At 38.7% G+C, this 15,640-nt stretch overlaps 1 protein-coding gene across 1 annotated transcript; it reads right to left on the bottom strand.

Moving 5' to 3' along the window:
- Window positions 1-2,515: 2,515 nt before the first annotated feature.
- Window positions 2,516-13,897, bottom strand: tmem222b (transmembrane protein 222b). The gene is made up of 6 exons (XM_059350341.1): window positions 13,738-13,897; window positions 12,090-12,174; window positions 9,891-9,922; window positions 9,496-9,592; window positions 8,505-8,635; window positions 2,516-5,140 (listed from the first exon to the last, which is right to left on the bottom strand). Exons 1-6 carry the CDS (start codon window positions 13,854-13,856, stop codon window positions 5,053-5,055), a joined length of 552 nt encoding a protein of 183 aa, XP_059206324.1. The 5' UTR covers window positions 13,857-13,897; the 3' UTR covers window positions 2,516-5,052.
- Between the last annotated feature and the right edge of the window lie 1,743 nt (window positions 13,898-15,640).

The raw sequence follows: 15,640 nt of genomic DNA, 5'->3' as shown, positions 1-15,640 counted from the left end.
AGAACAGGACTGGGGGTCGTGCTGATCAGAGGGGGTGTCTGATCCTTTGCCGTAGCAAAGCGGGGCGTCGCTTCTTCTCCAACAATGAAGTTAAAAGGACCATCGCCTGGTGCGATGATATGTGGGGAGGGGCTTCTCCTCCTGCATGCAGCCGGTTCGGATCCACGAGATCTTCCTCTCAGCCTGGAGTAGAAACTACTGGCATGGGAGAGAGGAGGAGGAGGAGGAGGAGGAGGAAGTGGGCTCAGCTCTCTTTCTCTTCACATTTACCAATGCACGGGGCAGCCAAATATCATCATGTGGCGTCAAAGGCGTTGGCCAATACTGCAGACCCTCACTGCAAAAAAGGGGTGTTTAATAACAAGATAAAAACACTAAATCTGAGGGAAATGATCTTGCTGGACAGATAATTTCACTTGACAAGATTTCTTCAATAAAGTTTGTTAAATCTAGAAATAAGCATGTTGAACGCTTAAAATAAGAAATTAACTCTCAAAACTAGATAAATTATCTAACACTTCTGAATCTAAAGGGTTTTTTTTTTTTATCTTGAAAGAAACAAATCATTTGCAGTGCACTCTGCTCGGGCCAGTTCATCGCTGCTTGCAGCTTTAATTTATCTTGTTTTAAGAGTTAATTTCTTATTTTAGGCATTCAACATGCTTATTTCTAGATTTAATAATCTTAATTTAAGAAATCTTGTCAAGAGAAACTACTGTCCATGCAGCAAGATCATTTCCCTCAGATTTAGTGTTTTTAGACACAGCTTTTTTGCAGTGCTCATGCCTGAGCTTTGGGTATGGGAACTATGATGAATAGACAATAAAATAAGCAAAATATTGCAAAACATAAGTGTTTCTATCATAAATGTAACACAAAAGTTCCACTGTCTTAATGTATTAGTCTGTTTTGGTTCTATATGAGATTTTCATGTGACTTGCTATTAAATGCAATGATTTTGAGTCTTTACCAACTGGTGTTGGTGTTGTTGTTAAACTTTATTGTTGGTTTTTATTACAAGTTGTCCGTTTAGTTTTGCGACTTTTTATTTTCCCTGCTCACATTTATACTCTTTTACTGTGTCCTAAGAAATTAAGATGATAAGGAAGAAGGAAAAAATGCCTTTTTAATAAATATATATTTTACAAATTATTTTTTAAAAATAAGAAATTGACCTTGGAATTTATGATTTTCATCACATTTTGGTATATTAATAGTATGAACTGTTGAAATTGTCACTTTTTCCATTTATCCTGCAATAGTTTTTTGTGTATTTAACCAAAGGAATTAAGAGAAAAGGAAATAAAGATAACCCCTCCACAATAAAATAAAAAAATCTTAGTTAATTGCAGGTATAGTTACATTAGAAGTTGTCCGTCTTGTCACTTGTTTCATCTACCCTGCAACAATTTTTAATGCAACAATTTAATGCTTGGTGAATTTCATGTCCCTGGTCCTTCCCGGCCCCCAGGTGGTATGGTAAACATGGAGGAGGGGTGTTTGGCAGCCAGACTAGAAGCCTTTGATCCCTTTATTTGAATACCATGATGCTCTGCAGGGTAACGGCCACTGAGTGGGCCTTTAGCCACTTGATGGTAAAGTATCAAAGCTGTGATGGCTTCCCTTCCTTAATGTTGATTCTGACAGCTTCTAATGATTATTACAGGAATCACTTGGGAGTGTATTTATAGAAACGTCAGGAGGAGGAGGGGACTTTGACTTTCATGGCTCAGAGCGCCTTGGAATCCTAACATCATCCCTCCTGCTGACAGCCTTGATGAAACACAGTTGTCATAATTCAATGATGGAAATCCAAGTTTAAAAAAAACAAAAACTCAATTTTCTACAATAATAGACATCTTTATTGGTATTATAGCTGTAAGTCATAAACACATTCAGAGTTCACACAGTCACTTGCAGGAGTTTTAAAAATTCCTCTCGGCTATATGATCTGCAGCATAAAAGATATTTTGGGGATTAGAGAAACAAAAGAGGGTTTTGAAATTGCAGACTGGTATAAGTATATATGGATAGTGGCACTAATAATAGCATCCCAACTGCCTTTTGTCAGCGCACTGAATTGCGAGGACCACAGGTCTCCACATTCCTGGACCTGGCTCTTGGATACAACAAGGCACCGCAGCAGGCAAAAACCATTCAAAAGATCTCCTCTGAATATGGCATTCTTACACATGCACTCCAATAAAGGATCAGTGTACTATTTATCTTCACGACTTCCATCTCTCCTCCTATAAATATACATATATATAAATATATGCCAAAAGCAGCAATAATGACAATGCTGTAAGTTTTGTGAGCTGATCTCAAAGGGCCATTCATTCATTCATTCATTAGCTTTCAGAGCTGTGCGATGAATGAGCTGTTTCACTAAAGAAAACAAGTTACATACTCAAGGACAGTTTGTCTCCCATTTTCTGACATTTAGTGAAATTACAGGAAACCAACGGGCTTTTTCTGTTTGGTTCTATAGGTGTTTTCCACTGCCACATTCTCCAAGTTTGAATAGAGACGTATAATGTCACTGCAGTTTAGGCATAATGAGAACATTTTCAGATTTCCTTTTTTTTTTTAAACACATGCTACTTTTAGTAAATGTCTGCATGGTCAACCAGTCTGCTTACTTGCAAAGTCCTAATGCTTCTATAATTTAAAATACATAATGTAAAGTTGTATTTACAGTAAAAGGTGGCTACCTCTTCACACTAGTGACATGGCTTTATAAAACAGTCATTAAGCGTCACAGTTTAAAGGTTTAAAATATTCCCCAAAATTGTTTTTATATAGAGATTCTGCCTCTTTCGTCCTTTTAATGCTTTGAGAAAATGACTGTGCAGCTCTAATCTACAGAATCTGCAGCTACACACGAACAGCACAGGCTATTGCATCTAATCAACATTAACTTAAGCAGGCCTGTTATAGTCTAATTTATTATTTATTCTTGCTAATGTTTGCCGGCAATGGCATAAAACTTGAACGAGATTAAGAGAAAGATATGGATTTAGAAATATCGAAATCAATCACGAGGCAGTTGGCTGCAGTGAAATGCAGCTGATTATTAATCAAGAAGCCACAGTATGTGTCAAACACAAACTTCTCTCTCAAACACTCTTGCATGCATGCAACACACACACATGCTGGCATGCAATCACATGCGCTCTCTGATCGCTGTGTGCGTGACTAACGCACACACACACGCGATCACACACTCATTCAGGCACGGTTCTGCTTCGCCGCAGAGCAGAGATGATATGCAGAAGTGGAGTAAAGAGGGAAAAAAAACACATTGTAAATTATTTAAAGGAGCAATCTGTAGAGTGAGCGATCAAGTATGCAAAGTATATAAAGAGCACCTGGTGTACAGTATAATGTGTGATCAAATATTTACAGGCAACATGGGTGAAATACACACAAGAGGCCACAGAATATCTGCTTTCAACAGAAGCCCAATGAGAGCAAAGTCTAAAAACTGGCACTGTGTTAGCCCTAACACTAAACCCTAAATACAGAACATAAAACTGAATTTAATTTATAGAAGATCACACTTGAATGACATCTACTTTGGATTATTGCAGGATGTTGGCCGGTGGATATCTCAAAGCTTTGTGAAACGGCGCTGACATTTCACAATGACCTTCGACTCTGATCTGCAGAGGTGGAAAACAGCAGGAGTGACGCTGGTCGGGCGCAGGGGGGAACTGGGGATATTCAGCAGGGGTCGGTGAGTGTGAAAAACCTGAGGATCCTGGCTACCTGCTGCTTCTGGCAGCACCGCGGACAAAGAGAGGGCTCAACACTTTTTTCTGTTTGATTGCAAACAATAAGGGGATTTGAATCTACTCACGACAGCCATGGCAACGGATTTCAAGTGCCAACCATCATGTGGAATTAACTTTTTTTTTTTTTTTTTTAAACGTGTCAAAAATAACTACAAAAATGAGAAGGGATCTGTGAGAGAGGTCTTTTTTTAGGCACTGACTTTTGCTTCTTATACTGGAATGAAAAACAAAAACACCTCTCAGGTTTAACAAAAAGATCCAAACAGGTTTTAAAACTCTGACATCAACAGGCTTTCCATTCAACAAGTGAGAAATTCATGGGCACAGTTTGTGTTGGTCTTCCATTCTCCTACATTTGGCACAAGTATAGAAAACCAAAAGGAGTTTAACTATTCTGTTGCTTTCTGTATGGTTTTTTTTTCCACAGCCACATTCATTGAGCTTGCTACAATCGTCGCATTGATGATCTGTAGTTAGAGGTATGAAAACATTTATCGTAAACCTATTAAAGTATGAGGTGACCCGTGTAATGCATGTACAACATATCTCTGAGAAAATATTTCTTTGTAGAAGATGCAGACGTTCCGATATCCTATGGAGTTAAGTAAGAAAATGCACAAAAATACAAACTGCTCTGGCATGTTTAGAAGAGCTACATTAGATCAAGCATGAAATGCAATAAATTCCCTAGAAAGGCATCTAATTGATTTAACATGTTTGTGCTCCCCAGTAGAAAAATGGCATTCTGGAAGCACTGAATCATGGGATTACACTCCCATCAAAATCAGAAAGCAAGGCATGATGTGTTCCCTCCGATAATTCAACAATGTATGTTCTTCTATTCAACTATCAATGCAACTACACAACGTCTAGACTTTGCAGGTGGCGATGGCTAAAACCTGCTTTTAGGCTTTCAATAATCAGAATCCATTAAGTGTGTTTGAGTGGAGGTGTGGTGTTCAGTCACTTCTTCCAAATAAATGACTGAATATGAATCAATTTCCATCACTAGGCCATTCCAGCTTCACCACCGGAGTAATGCCATCAACAGGCTGCTTGCTTCCCGCAAACCAAACATGTGTTGGTGTACATGTGTTGGACATTCCTGTTCAACAACCTTCTCTCGGAGGAAAGTAGTCCTTATCTCCTCGGTTACTGACGCTCGACACCGTGTGATGCCCCCTTTGTTGTCTAAAAGGTCAACCCCACATTCGACCTGCGGAGGTTCCACTGTGTCCTTCACCTGCCTCCCAGGTCACCGCAGGTTGAGGGTCAGCGCCACTGTAAGGATGATGCCCATCAGCATCAGGAAAGGCAGCCAGGTCTTCAGGAAGCCTGCACAGCTGGATAAGGCAGAGAACACACACAGAGAGGAGAGAGACACAGAGAGAGAAATAAAAGGTGAGGGGAAGAGTGTGGGGGTGGTGACATGAAAAAAAGAAACACAACTCATTTTTGTGTGATATACCCCCCCACTCATAGCCCTGATAGTGGCCTGCCAAAGACAAGGCTCTAACACAGACTGTTCTTATGGCCAGCAGGGGGCGACTCCACTGGCTGCAAGAAGAAGTCAGACAGTTTAAACCTACTTTTACTAATGAGTGCTAGTTTCATGTGTTGTTCAATACAGCATAATGATGATTTTGTAAATTATGATCCTAAATAGGAATGTTTCTATTAAAAGTAAAATAGACAATAATGCAAGGTATGCTTAGGGCGTGACTACCTTGTGATTGACAAGTCGCTACCACAGTCAGTTTTATCGAGCTATGCTTAAAAAACTAATTTGGCGTCTAATAGGACTTCTGTCCTTGTCCCAGTTTACATGCAACTGAGAAAACTGAATAACTGACGGGAACATGTCCTCCTCCTCAACACTGGGTGGTGATGCGTTGTTTCAGCGGGTTAATATGGCGCCCTTTCTGGTTGACCTCAGTTTGACATTTTGTGCTGTCGCTACTGCGACCAGCGGCTTTCTTGAATGTTTTTGTTCCTGAGTCTTATGCCAGCGTGGGGGGTTGGGGGGTGGAGCTTGCCTGCGAAAACCCTATTCCAATCACATTTTCGCATAAATCGCACATTAGTCGGACTAACATGTTAACATGCACTTCAGTTGTCCAGTTATAGTCAGATAAAGGCAATAATTAGTTTTTTTCAAGTGTCATGTAAAGAGTGACCAGTCAATCAGGAAAGGGCTGCAGCAATACAACTGTGTACATTTAAATAACTGTGACATTGTCTTTGTGTGTTGTCTGTGTTTTCGTCTTTGAACTTTGACCCTTTCAGCATGTGTTTTCAGTTAAGTGGACCATACTGATCATCTAAAATCATCATAATTTTTTCTAGGAAGTAAATTTTGTGTTGGCCTACAGGTTATGAATTGGGCTTGTAACCAGAGGGTCGCCGGTTCGAATCCCAGGACTGACAGGTCAAGGACTGAAGTTCCCTTGAAAATGAGAACACTAATTCAACACTCTTGTAGAATCAACAACTCACTTCTTAGCAACAACAACCAGAGAGCCACTTGAATCCAATGTCCTACATACACTCACACAAAAATCAGGGCTCTCTCTCTTGTGTCCTGAGACACCACAGGTTCAAGGCATACCAGTAAAATCCAGCCCGAGCCCTTGGGATCACAGAGAGAAACCTCATTCACAAGCTTCAGCCCTACTTCTTATGGAGGCTTTGAAGAGAACAGCTTTAGATTACAGGGTCGGCTTTAGTTTGGGCCTTTAAGGCAAAGAAAATGCTGAGATTTTTAGACAGAAGATGCACACTGCCAATTTTCTGTTCCAAAGCCAAAATATTTTAAACCAATTTAAAAAACAGTTGTCCTGGATAACTTCGCTGCTACTGCACATGCCTGAAGGCAATGGAAGTCTCACTTATCTACATGTCTAAACTTAACACTGCTGTAAATGCATCAGATAATCCCTGCAGTAGCTAAATAATAACACTTTCATTACAACGACATATATTCAATTTCAGATTTCAGAATTCAGATTTTTTTGTGGTGTTGTATAGTAGATGGTGACTGCAAGCCCCCACTTTGGAGAAGCAGGCAGTAGTACTGACACAGAAGAACAGTAATGGACGGCTGAGGACAAGAGCAGTAGCAAAATGCAATTTTCTACAAAAAAAATATATTTTTTAAATCAATTAAAGTGTAAAAAATTCCAATATTTTTAGTGCTTTACCCTGCTGTCAGCCAGCCCGTTACAACAGAGAACTGAAGCAGTTATGTATGCTCTCTTTTTACCCACCAGACTCTTTTGACAAAAACAGAAATGTTACCTCACAGAACACTGGAGCTGCTGCCCCAATCAGTTAGTTTGTTTGTGTTACTGTGGGATGTCTGTGATTTAAAGGATTAGTTCAGATTTACCAGAATCACACAATAACACAAACAAACTAACAGGGAAAAGCAGTGATAGATCAGCTACTCCCTTGTTCTGTGACGTTAAATTACTGTTATGTTAAAGGAGTCCAATAAACAAAATATAAAATACAAAATTAACTTGCTGACAAAACAGAGTTGATGCATCACAGAGAAAGTAAGGAAGAAAGTTAGATGGCCATGCCACTGGAGAGCAAGCTGAAACTGAACTTTGTTTTGGGGAGACTTTATATACCAGTTAAGACAGTTGGGGAATAATGCCCTGCAGTGCATACTTTGTTTTTCATATTTGTTTGTTTTAAGAGAAAATTATTGAATATAATATTGAAATATAAATGACATAACATTTTATTTTTGGTAAATTTGTTGTAATATTAAAAGAGAGATTCATCAAAAAAGTAACTGTTAGATGCAGCCCTACAAAACAGTGAAGCTAACTGGCCACAGTGTTAATGAGCTACAATACATCTAACCTCTAACAGCACACTGTATGGAACAATTTTGGTCAAATTAACCTTGAAAATACTGACGTGGTTATCATCATTATTTTCAGGACTGGTGTGGTGGTAGGCTACTGCTGGCTCTCCTCCAGCACAATGAATTTGAAATCAAACAAAGAAAACAACCGCAGAATCATGAATTAGATGGTTTTTCCTGTCTGAAAGTCTATAACACACTTTCCTGGTGATGCTCTGCCTGTCCTGTACAGCAGCCATCTTCTCTTTGCTCGCTTCAGGAGCTTCAGCAGGTGGAACACCTGTTCACTTGGACTAATATCAGGTGACCGATATGGCCAGTCAAGACCATTTCAATGCTGCCTTGTCCAAAAATTGGGAGACTATTCCCACACTGTTTACCTACTATGGACCCTCAAACACCTTTTAGCACTTCTAGTTCATAGTTATTGTCACCAGTTCTTTTTAAATCCTTGTAGCTGGGATAGATTAGAGCTTTGACAGCGTAAACCATATCAGTGTCTTAATACTGCTAAATGTTTCAAATCCTCAAAACTCATAAACTTGTAGAGAACATGCAGAATTAAAGCTGGCATCAATCATGTTTTTAACTTAATGTTATCTTGTAATCTTGTGGTGTCACGCCTGTTTTGGTTGACAATCCCAAATGAGTCCATTAAAAACAGAACAGATGTGATGGTACATCATATTCATATTTTCACACACTGATATGAACAGTATAAATGGTATCCCTTTTCAATTCCTCAGCTGTAGCTCACTAGTAGTTGTATAGCAGTTTGTCGGCAGCAGCAAACAGTTTTTCCAAAGACGGGACATGTTCCATGTTCTAACCTGACATGTTTTCCATGGATCAGAGCGAGGAGGCAGAGCTTGACCATGTTCCATGACGTGCTGTTTTCATATCGCATCAGATTCAGAGCCATGGCGACATGTGAGTGACAGTTGTCACAGCAGAGGTTGTGCTTTGGAGAAAAACAGAGTGCAAATTATTACTAGTGTTCTCACTTTCATAAGTAATAACTAGATGAAGATATGTTCTAGGGCTGCACAATCAATCCAATTTTAATCGTGATCACGATTTTGGCCACCACGATTAAATTATCCTGATCGTCTGCGATATTTCCATTTTAAAATGTGAGCTCTCCTACGTATCTAATCAAGCACTTTCTACACCAGGCAGGGCCGTTTTTCTCCCCTGACAAAAGCCTGGTTGCTGACTGGATAGATCGCTAAGCAGGATGTGACGCAGTACTCCACGCCACAACAACACGCCATTTGTAAAAGTCAGCGAAGCAGTGTTGTCAACTAAGCAACTTTGTTGCTATATTTAGAGACTTTTCAGACCCCCTTAGCGACTATTTTTCAAAAAAAGGACTGGCGACAAATCCAGCGACTTTTTCTGGTGTTATTGGAGACTCCTTCTTACTCTTCTTAACGAGCTGCGGGGGCTGGCGGCTCGTTAAGAAGAGTAAGAAGGAGTCGAAGCGGCACAGTCCTCCTGCAGCAGTCTTTCTTAGCTGCAGAGCCAGAGGGGATGTTAACCCCTTAGCATCCAGTCTGCAAATTGTACAGTGTGTATGTGCTGCTGCTGCACGAGATGTTCACTTAGCGATCTCTGTTTGTTTACAACAAGCACCGGACACTCTAAAAACTGTTCCTATTGTTTGTTTAAAAGTAGTGCAATAAAAATACAGATGTTTTCCCTAACATTATGAATAATCGTGATTAATAATAGTGATTACAATATTGATCAAAATAATTGTGATTATCATTTTGGCCATAATCATGCAGCCCTAATATGTTGACAAGACAGCTTATTTACCATCCTGTGCTTATACTCCTCCGAAGCATCGTGGACTGCTGTGTCCCAGGCATTGGAGCCACTAGCATAGACTTTGCTTACGTCAAGCATCCAGTACCTGCAGTCAAAGAAACAAATTAACTGTATTGTTGTGTAGGAGAGATCTCAGGAAACCGGGGCCTGTTCCATTAAGCGAGTTTACCAAATAAGCCAAGCTTGTTTCAGTTAGTCTCACTAATTTTCAGTTGATTTGGTTCAAAAAAAGCAAATTCAACATAGTTCAAACTCAGTTACATTTGGTAAACTGGCTTTATGGAACAGGCCCCAGGTTTGGATCTCACTATTCCTCTATGCATTTAAGTTCACTGAAGTATCAAAGTGTATTCACAACAACACAAATATTTCCAGTTACTTACTTTGTTGGTCTTCCAAAAGCCATGTTGTCTTCCTGCGAAGAAGAGAATGTTTATTACAGAAGTGATAATTTGTGTACAAATGTTTCTTGACTTTTTTTTTAATACTTCACTAATACTAAATGAAAACTTAGCCAGATGCCAGCATCGGATCCAAGCTAAGTGTTCAACTCAACTCAAGAACAAATCCTTTCTAATGTGATGAACCATAGAAAGTGCACTGACAAACCTCAAAGCACTTTGGGAAGTAGAATGTGTCATTTAGATGGTGTAGTGTTACAAATTTAAAAAATGTGCAGACTGTTTGTCTGTATTCACCAACAACTTTGTGTGTGTGTAACGGCTAAATGGGTCCAAAAACTGTTAAGCTGTGGTCAGACAGAAAACAGCACTATGTGGAAATACGTAGCCTTCTCATTCATGTCAATGGGATCACTGCTTTCATACAGCAAGTATCAATACGGGTCACTTTGGCAAAAAAAAGCAAGCAAAACATAATTCAGCAAGGTGCTTTGTTAGCCGAACAAACATATGCAAGCACATCTTCCTGGTAGAAGAGTTTGTAATTATAGTATTTCTAAGGTTTACCTTGTTAATGTGATAAAAGATATAATGATTTCTGCCATGCCAACTCTGTAGAGTTGCAAAATCCTTTTTCATGGACTGCTGCGCAGTATTTTGCAATGTGTTAAGCTTTTAAGTGCATGGACGGGTTACTCAAACCGGACTTCCTGGATCTTATTTCATTACCTCACTGATACCTGCAGCACCAGCCCCCACAGACGCAACCGCATGTAATTTATTCAAATGCAAGGCTGTTTTGTCTGAAGGTCAAGTTATTTGTTCAAATAACATTTTCTCTCTGCTTAGAGAATCTTAAAAGCAAAGTTACTGCCTCTCTAATAACATATGCTGTACAGTGAATGTATCCAAACACTGATTTATTAAAGGTGGCCTGCCACAATATCAACATTGACTGCAACATATTGATTTTCTATTTCCTTGCTCTTTAAAATGGGTAAAATGTTAATTCATTGTCGAGCTGCAAGTCGTGCATTGATTTGCTTCTTCCTGCCACACTCTTGCTCTCACAACAGACCCGTCTGTGAATAACCCCTCCTCAGGGCTGGAAATTAGCACTCGCCACTGGCCAAATGTGGGTGGATTTGATCAACCTACCAGCCACGGTGGTGGGTAAACAAAAGGGGCATTTAACAAATGATTGAATCGCTCTGTCTAAAGACTGCTTGAAAGCAGCCAGGATAAGTTGGGCTGTGGCTTGGTTTCTTTCCCTTCTTTGGTGATTGGCACATCTGGGGGATGCTGTTGAATGAGGATGCTGGATGTGTTTCCAGTCATAAAAACTACAACAATGGAGCCAACATTTCTCATTTTACACACTACTCATTCTGGGTTGCTGTTGTTTCTGACCAAACCTTCCAGCTCCTGCGTTTAAATGTGTTCACCTTAGCACATCATGCTAGCAGCGTACAGCTAAATGTTTCCGAGCAGAACTTGTGTTTGGATTTTATGTTCTGCATTACATGCATCAATCTACACACCACCTCTTACCTCCAGCTGTGTGTGTGTGTGTGGTAGATCGATAAAGTTATATTTTGGTTTTGATGTTAAAATTCTGACTTTAAATGTGCGTTCAAACAGTGCATGTGTGTAAAAAACAATGAATACTTCATAGTAAATTAATACTTTTTGGGGAAAAATGTGTCAGATAGATTCTGTGGGAAACACTGATGTTCATTGATGTTAAATGGTTGAAGCAACTCGGTTGGTTCATTGTTCATTGTTGCCTGAACTACAGACAAACAAAACCAGAGCTGTGCATTATGCCATATTTTGGCAGAAAAATAAGAGAATCTGAGAGAAACTAAAATTACAAGTGGAAGTGGATTATTTAGCAGAAGGGGTTTGATATGTTTCTTTTGCAGTTTGGGAATGAACAGAGTTACTAATGCAGTCCATTGTAAGCGACTCCAATTACCATCCTCCATGAAGAAACAGACTTTTCACAGTTTCCTTTCAAGCAGAAGGGGAAGGTGTTTGATACCTAAACCCCTGGACGACCCCTCAAAACCTAAAGCCAACACTCCAAGCTCATCCTCAGGGTTTTACCTGACATCCACTGTGCTAATGACTGTGCACATTCAGGCCACACTCTTCTACAACACTATAGTCATTACTCACTGAGACAAAGTAAGGTCCAGCAAAGTCCCGGATGACACCAGTGGAAGTACAGATTCCCATGTGGCCAATGAATGGAAACAGCCATCTGAACAAAACATGAAAAAACATGCAAAGTAACTTTAACAAATTAGTGTATTTTTGGAGAGGTCATGAAAGGAAAGACAAGGCACAGAACTCTTTACACTTGGAGGTAGGACACATCAATCCTCAAATCATATTTTGGACTCAAATACACAGACACAAAGTCCAAACAGACACAAATTGGTGCTGATTTACACAACTGCCAATAAATATGAAAAAATAAAGACATTTTGGCTTGTCATTGTAGGAAAAGCACAGGTGTATTATTAGTAACATGATAATAGCTGCATCCCACTTAGTGGAAGCCCTGGTATTGTGCCCACTGGCTAACTGGTACTTAATGGATCTGAGCTCTCATTAATGTCATCAATTTCACCTGTGCTTTTCCTACTATGACAAGTCAAAATGTCTACTGTAAAAAAGATCCTTTGCTAAAGTTTTGGAAATATACCTTCTATCCAACCATAGGGCTGGGCGATATAAAAAAATATATCGATATATATTTCTAAATGTGATATGGAATTAGACCATATTGCATTGCTTTTTTTCTTTGTTTATATATGAATGCTGCCCTTACTAGGGTTTGTCATATTTTTAGTTATTTTGTTATTGTCGTTATTCTTTTCTCATATCCCTATATAAGCCCTTTTGGCTTTCTTGCCGCTACCTTGCACCTTCCTTTTGTTGTTATTTCTTTATATTTTTCTTTTTGTCTTATTATTGTGCAAAATAAAAAACTTCATCCTTCAACTATTTCAGAAAAAGGTTGTGCTATTTTATTTCATCGGCTATTTTCATTTAAGAATTTTTTTATTTAAATGTGCACATTATGGAGCTTTGATTTTACTCCTGTTGTTACACAGAATTTATGTTCACTTGTTTACTTGTGACATGTCATATTTGACTTTGACTGAACATTTGCTCTCACTTTGCGATAAAAATATTGGGATATATATCGTATATCGTTATTCAGCCTAAATATATTTGGATGTGACTTTTGGTCCATATCGCCCAGCCCTACCCAAGCACCAACACATACATACACATTTACACGCTGTTGGACTGCCAGTGTTATTGGAAATACTACTTAAAATAAGAATTTCAAGACATTCAATTGCTTTATTTTTTTTTTCAAATAATATGAAAGAGAGTCACATACAAATAGTATTATGTCTTTAATATATAGAAACACTAACTTTTGACAGCAAAGCAATGTGCACTTAAAGAGGGCTGACTTACTAGCTTATTACGCTTTAGTTTACCTGTCGTTGATTGACTTTACTGATTTATGCTTTCATGCATACGCACCGAAATAAATCCTCAGTTTCAATAAAATGACAGTCTACTCCTAACATTGAGACATTCTGAGTTCATATCAATGGCTCTGACTCTTATTAAGAGCAAGGCCACGCCAATATAACACTAATATAACACATTTATGAGAGGAAAGCAGCAACAGGATAGTATTGTACTGTACGTCTGCTAGCTAGCTAAGCTAATAAAGCTGTCACTTGGTCTCATGTCTTTTGTTTTAGAGCGACTTGTACAATGGAGGGAGAAAACTCACGACAGCACGGGGATGGGTGTCCACACAACACAGTAAGGAAAGCGACTGGTCTCTGGGTTAATTCTCTCAGACGCTATGTGGTAATTCTTCATGGTGTCTTTTTCAACAACATCCGCCATCACCAGCTGTGGAAAATGAACTTCATTTGTCCCATTTACAGCTGCGTCGAGACACCTAAATACATGGAGCAACACCGGATGTACTATGTTTTCATCTTCAGAATAAAATTAGATATGTAACCGCTTTGGTAATAAATATGACTAATTAGTGCGTTACACGCCGTGACAAACCATTCTAATTACATATTTAGTATTGACGTCATTTATGGGTGGATTGGAGATGACAAACAGTGAGTGATGTGATATGTAGCAATACAACATACATATAAAAGGTCATGGTGGTTTTATTTTGAAAGGTACAGCAAAGAGCTCTCTCTCTTATTCCAGTTGGCTTGACACTGTTTGTCTTGGCTGTAGAAGCAGCTTCCGGGATCTCTGAGAGCCAGCAGAGACATCAGTCTCCTAAAACTTTGGTCAGAGGAGTTAGTTGACAGACCTTATCTTTCTTCAAAGTAACTGAGGTATTTAGTTGTCAAGTCAAAAAACATTCAAATGTTTGAAGTGACGGCTATTTTGTTTTATAAGGACTCATGCTTGGCTTATACCAAAATATTTTCACTGTCCCAGACTAAAAACTGAAAGTACATATAAATAAACTAAATAAATATATAGAGATGTCATATATTTACAGCCACAAGCGGGATTTGGGGGGCGCTGTTTCTTGGTAAAGAGAACAGTAAGTAGACCCAGTTAAAATGTATTAATAAATGTAGGTCTATACATAAATAAGTAACAAATAATCGATAATTAATGTGTGATTAACTAAATGAAAGTTGATAGAGCCAATAAATATAACTATTCAATTAAACACATTATAATTAAATTGGACATAAATGTATATTATGAATTCATTTCTAAATTTTCCTTTACTTTATCTTTATATCTATTCTTACTGTAAAATAGTCAACTTTTCATGTCAGAAAAACAGAAACCCCCTTTTCAGCTTTGTGAGGGGGCATGTTGTGGTGTCTTCTCCTCTTCTTTTTTTTCTCTTTTTTTTCCAACACAAACCATTGCACACACTAGAGCAGCTGGAGCCAAAAGCTGCTTCTTCTCCATTGAGAAAGTTTCTACTAAGAGCATGATGGGGAAAAAAATTGCATGGTAGAAAATATGCTAAAATAATCTAGTTGTAGTCTTGTAAATAGTTAGTCTGCAAGATTCACAGTCTGTCTAAAATTTCAGTCTGAGACTAAAAACTCACACTTGTCTTAAGATGTGAGCAGGTGTAAGCTGATAGTTTTCCGGGTGTCTTTTCCAAATCTTTTAAAAGTCTTCTGATGTATAGGTAGCATAAGATATTTAGTTTTTAAATCAAAAAACATTCAAATGTTTGAAGTGACGGCTATTTTGTTTTTATAAGAACTAAGGTGTTAATTATAAGGTGTGAATTATGATCTATGATGAGTTTACCAACAAGTGATCCAATTGGTATAAATTTACAATAGCATCATTGTTATGTAGGCCTTTGGTATGAGATTATACAATGTTCTAAGCAAAAACACACAAAGTTCTCTGGTCCCAGTCACCCTGTGCTTTAGGTCACCGTGTTGGGCGCATATAATTACATTCTGGCATTTTGTAGGCCTGACTTATCAAAGGAATAATTTGCTGATCAATCAATAATAAAAATAATCATGAATTGCAGGCACAGCCACTAACCTTTGTGACCTCATCCGTGTCCTGGTTCAACACCTAGAATGTGCATTGCTAGAAACATTATAGAGGTCAGTGGTTCACAACCTGCAAGTCAGGACAAGCAAAATAAATCTGAGCGGTCACAA

Source organism: Centropristis striata, chromosome 14 (genome assembly GCF_030273125.1).
Source record: "Centropristis striata isolate RG_2023a ecotype Rhode Island chromosome 14, C.striata_1.0, whole genome shotgun sequence".
NCBI lineage: Eukaryota > Metazoa > Chordata > Actinopteri > Perciformes > Serranidae > Centropristis > Centropristis striata.
The sequence above is the reverse complement of the archived record's forward strand: the minus strand, read 5'-3'. Positions and strand labels throughout refer to the sequence as shown.

Excerpts from the sequence above, each read along its gene's own strand:
- tmem222b (XM_059350341.1), bottom strand. The coding sequence starts at position 13,856 with ATGGCGGATGTTGTTGAAAAAGACACCATGAAGAATTACCACATAGCG. Across the intron at positions 12,175-13,737 it reads ACACCCATCCCCGTGCTGTC|ATGGCTGTTTCCATTCATTG; the intron begins GTGAGTTTTCTC and ends TGTTTTGTTCAG. Across the intron at positions 9,923-12,089 it reads CTGGACCTTACTTTGTCTCA|GAAGACAACATGGCTTTTGG; the intron begins GTGAGTAATGAC and ends TCTTCTTCGCAG.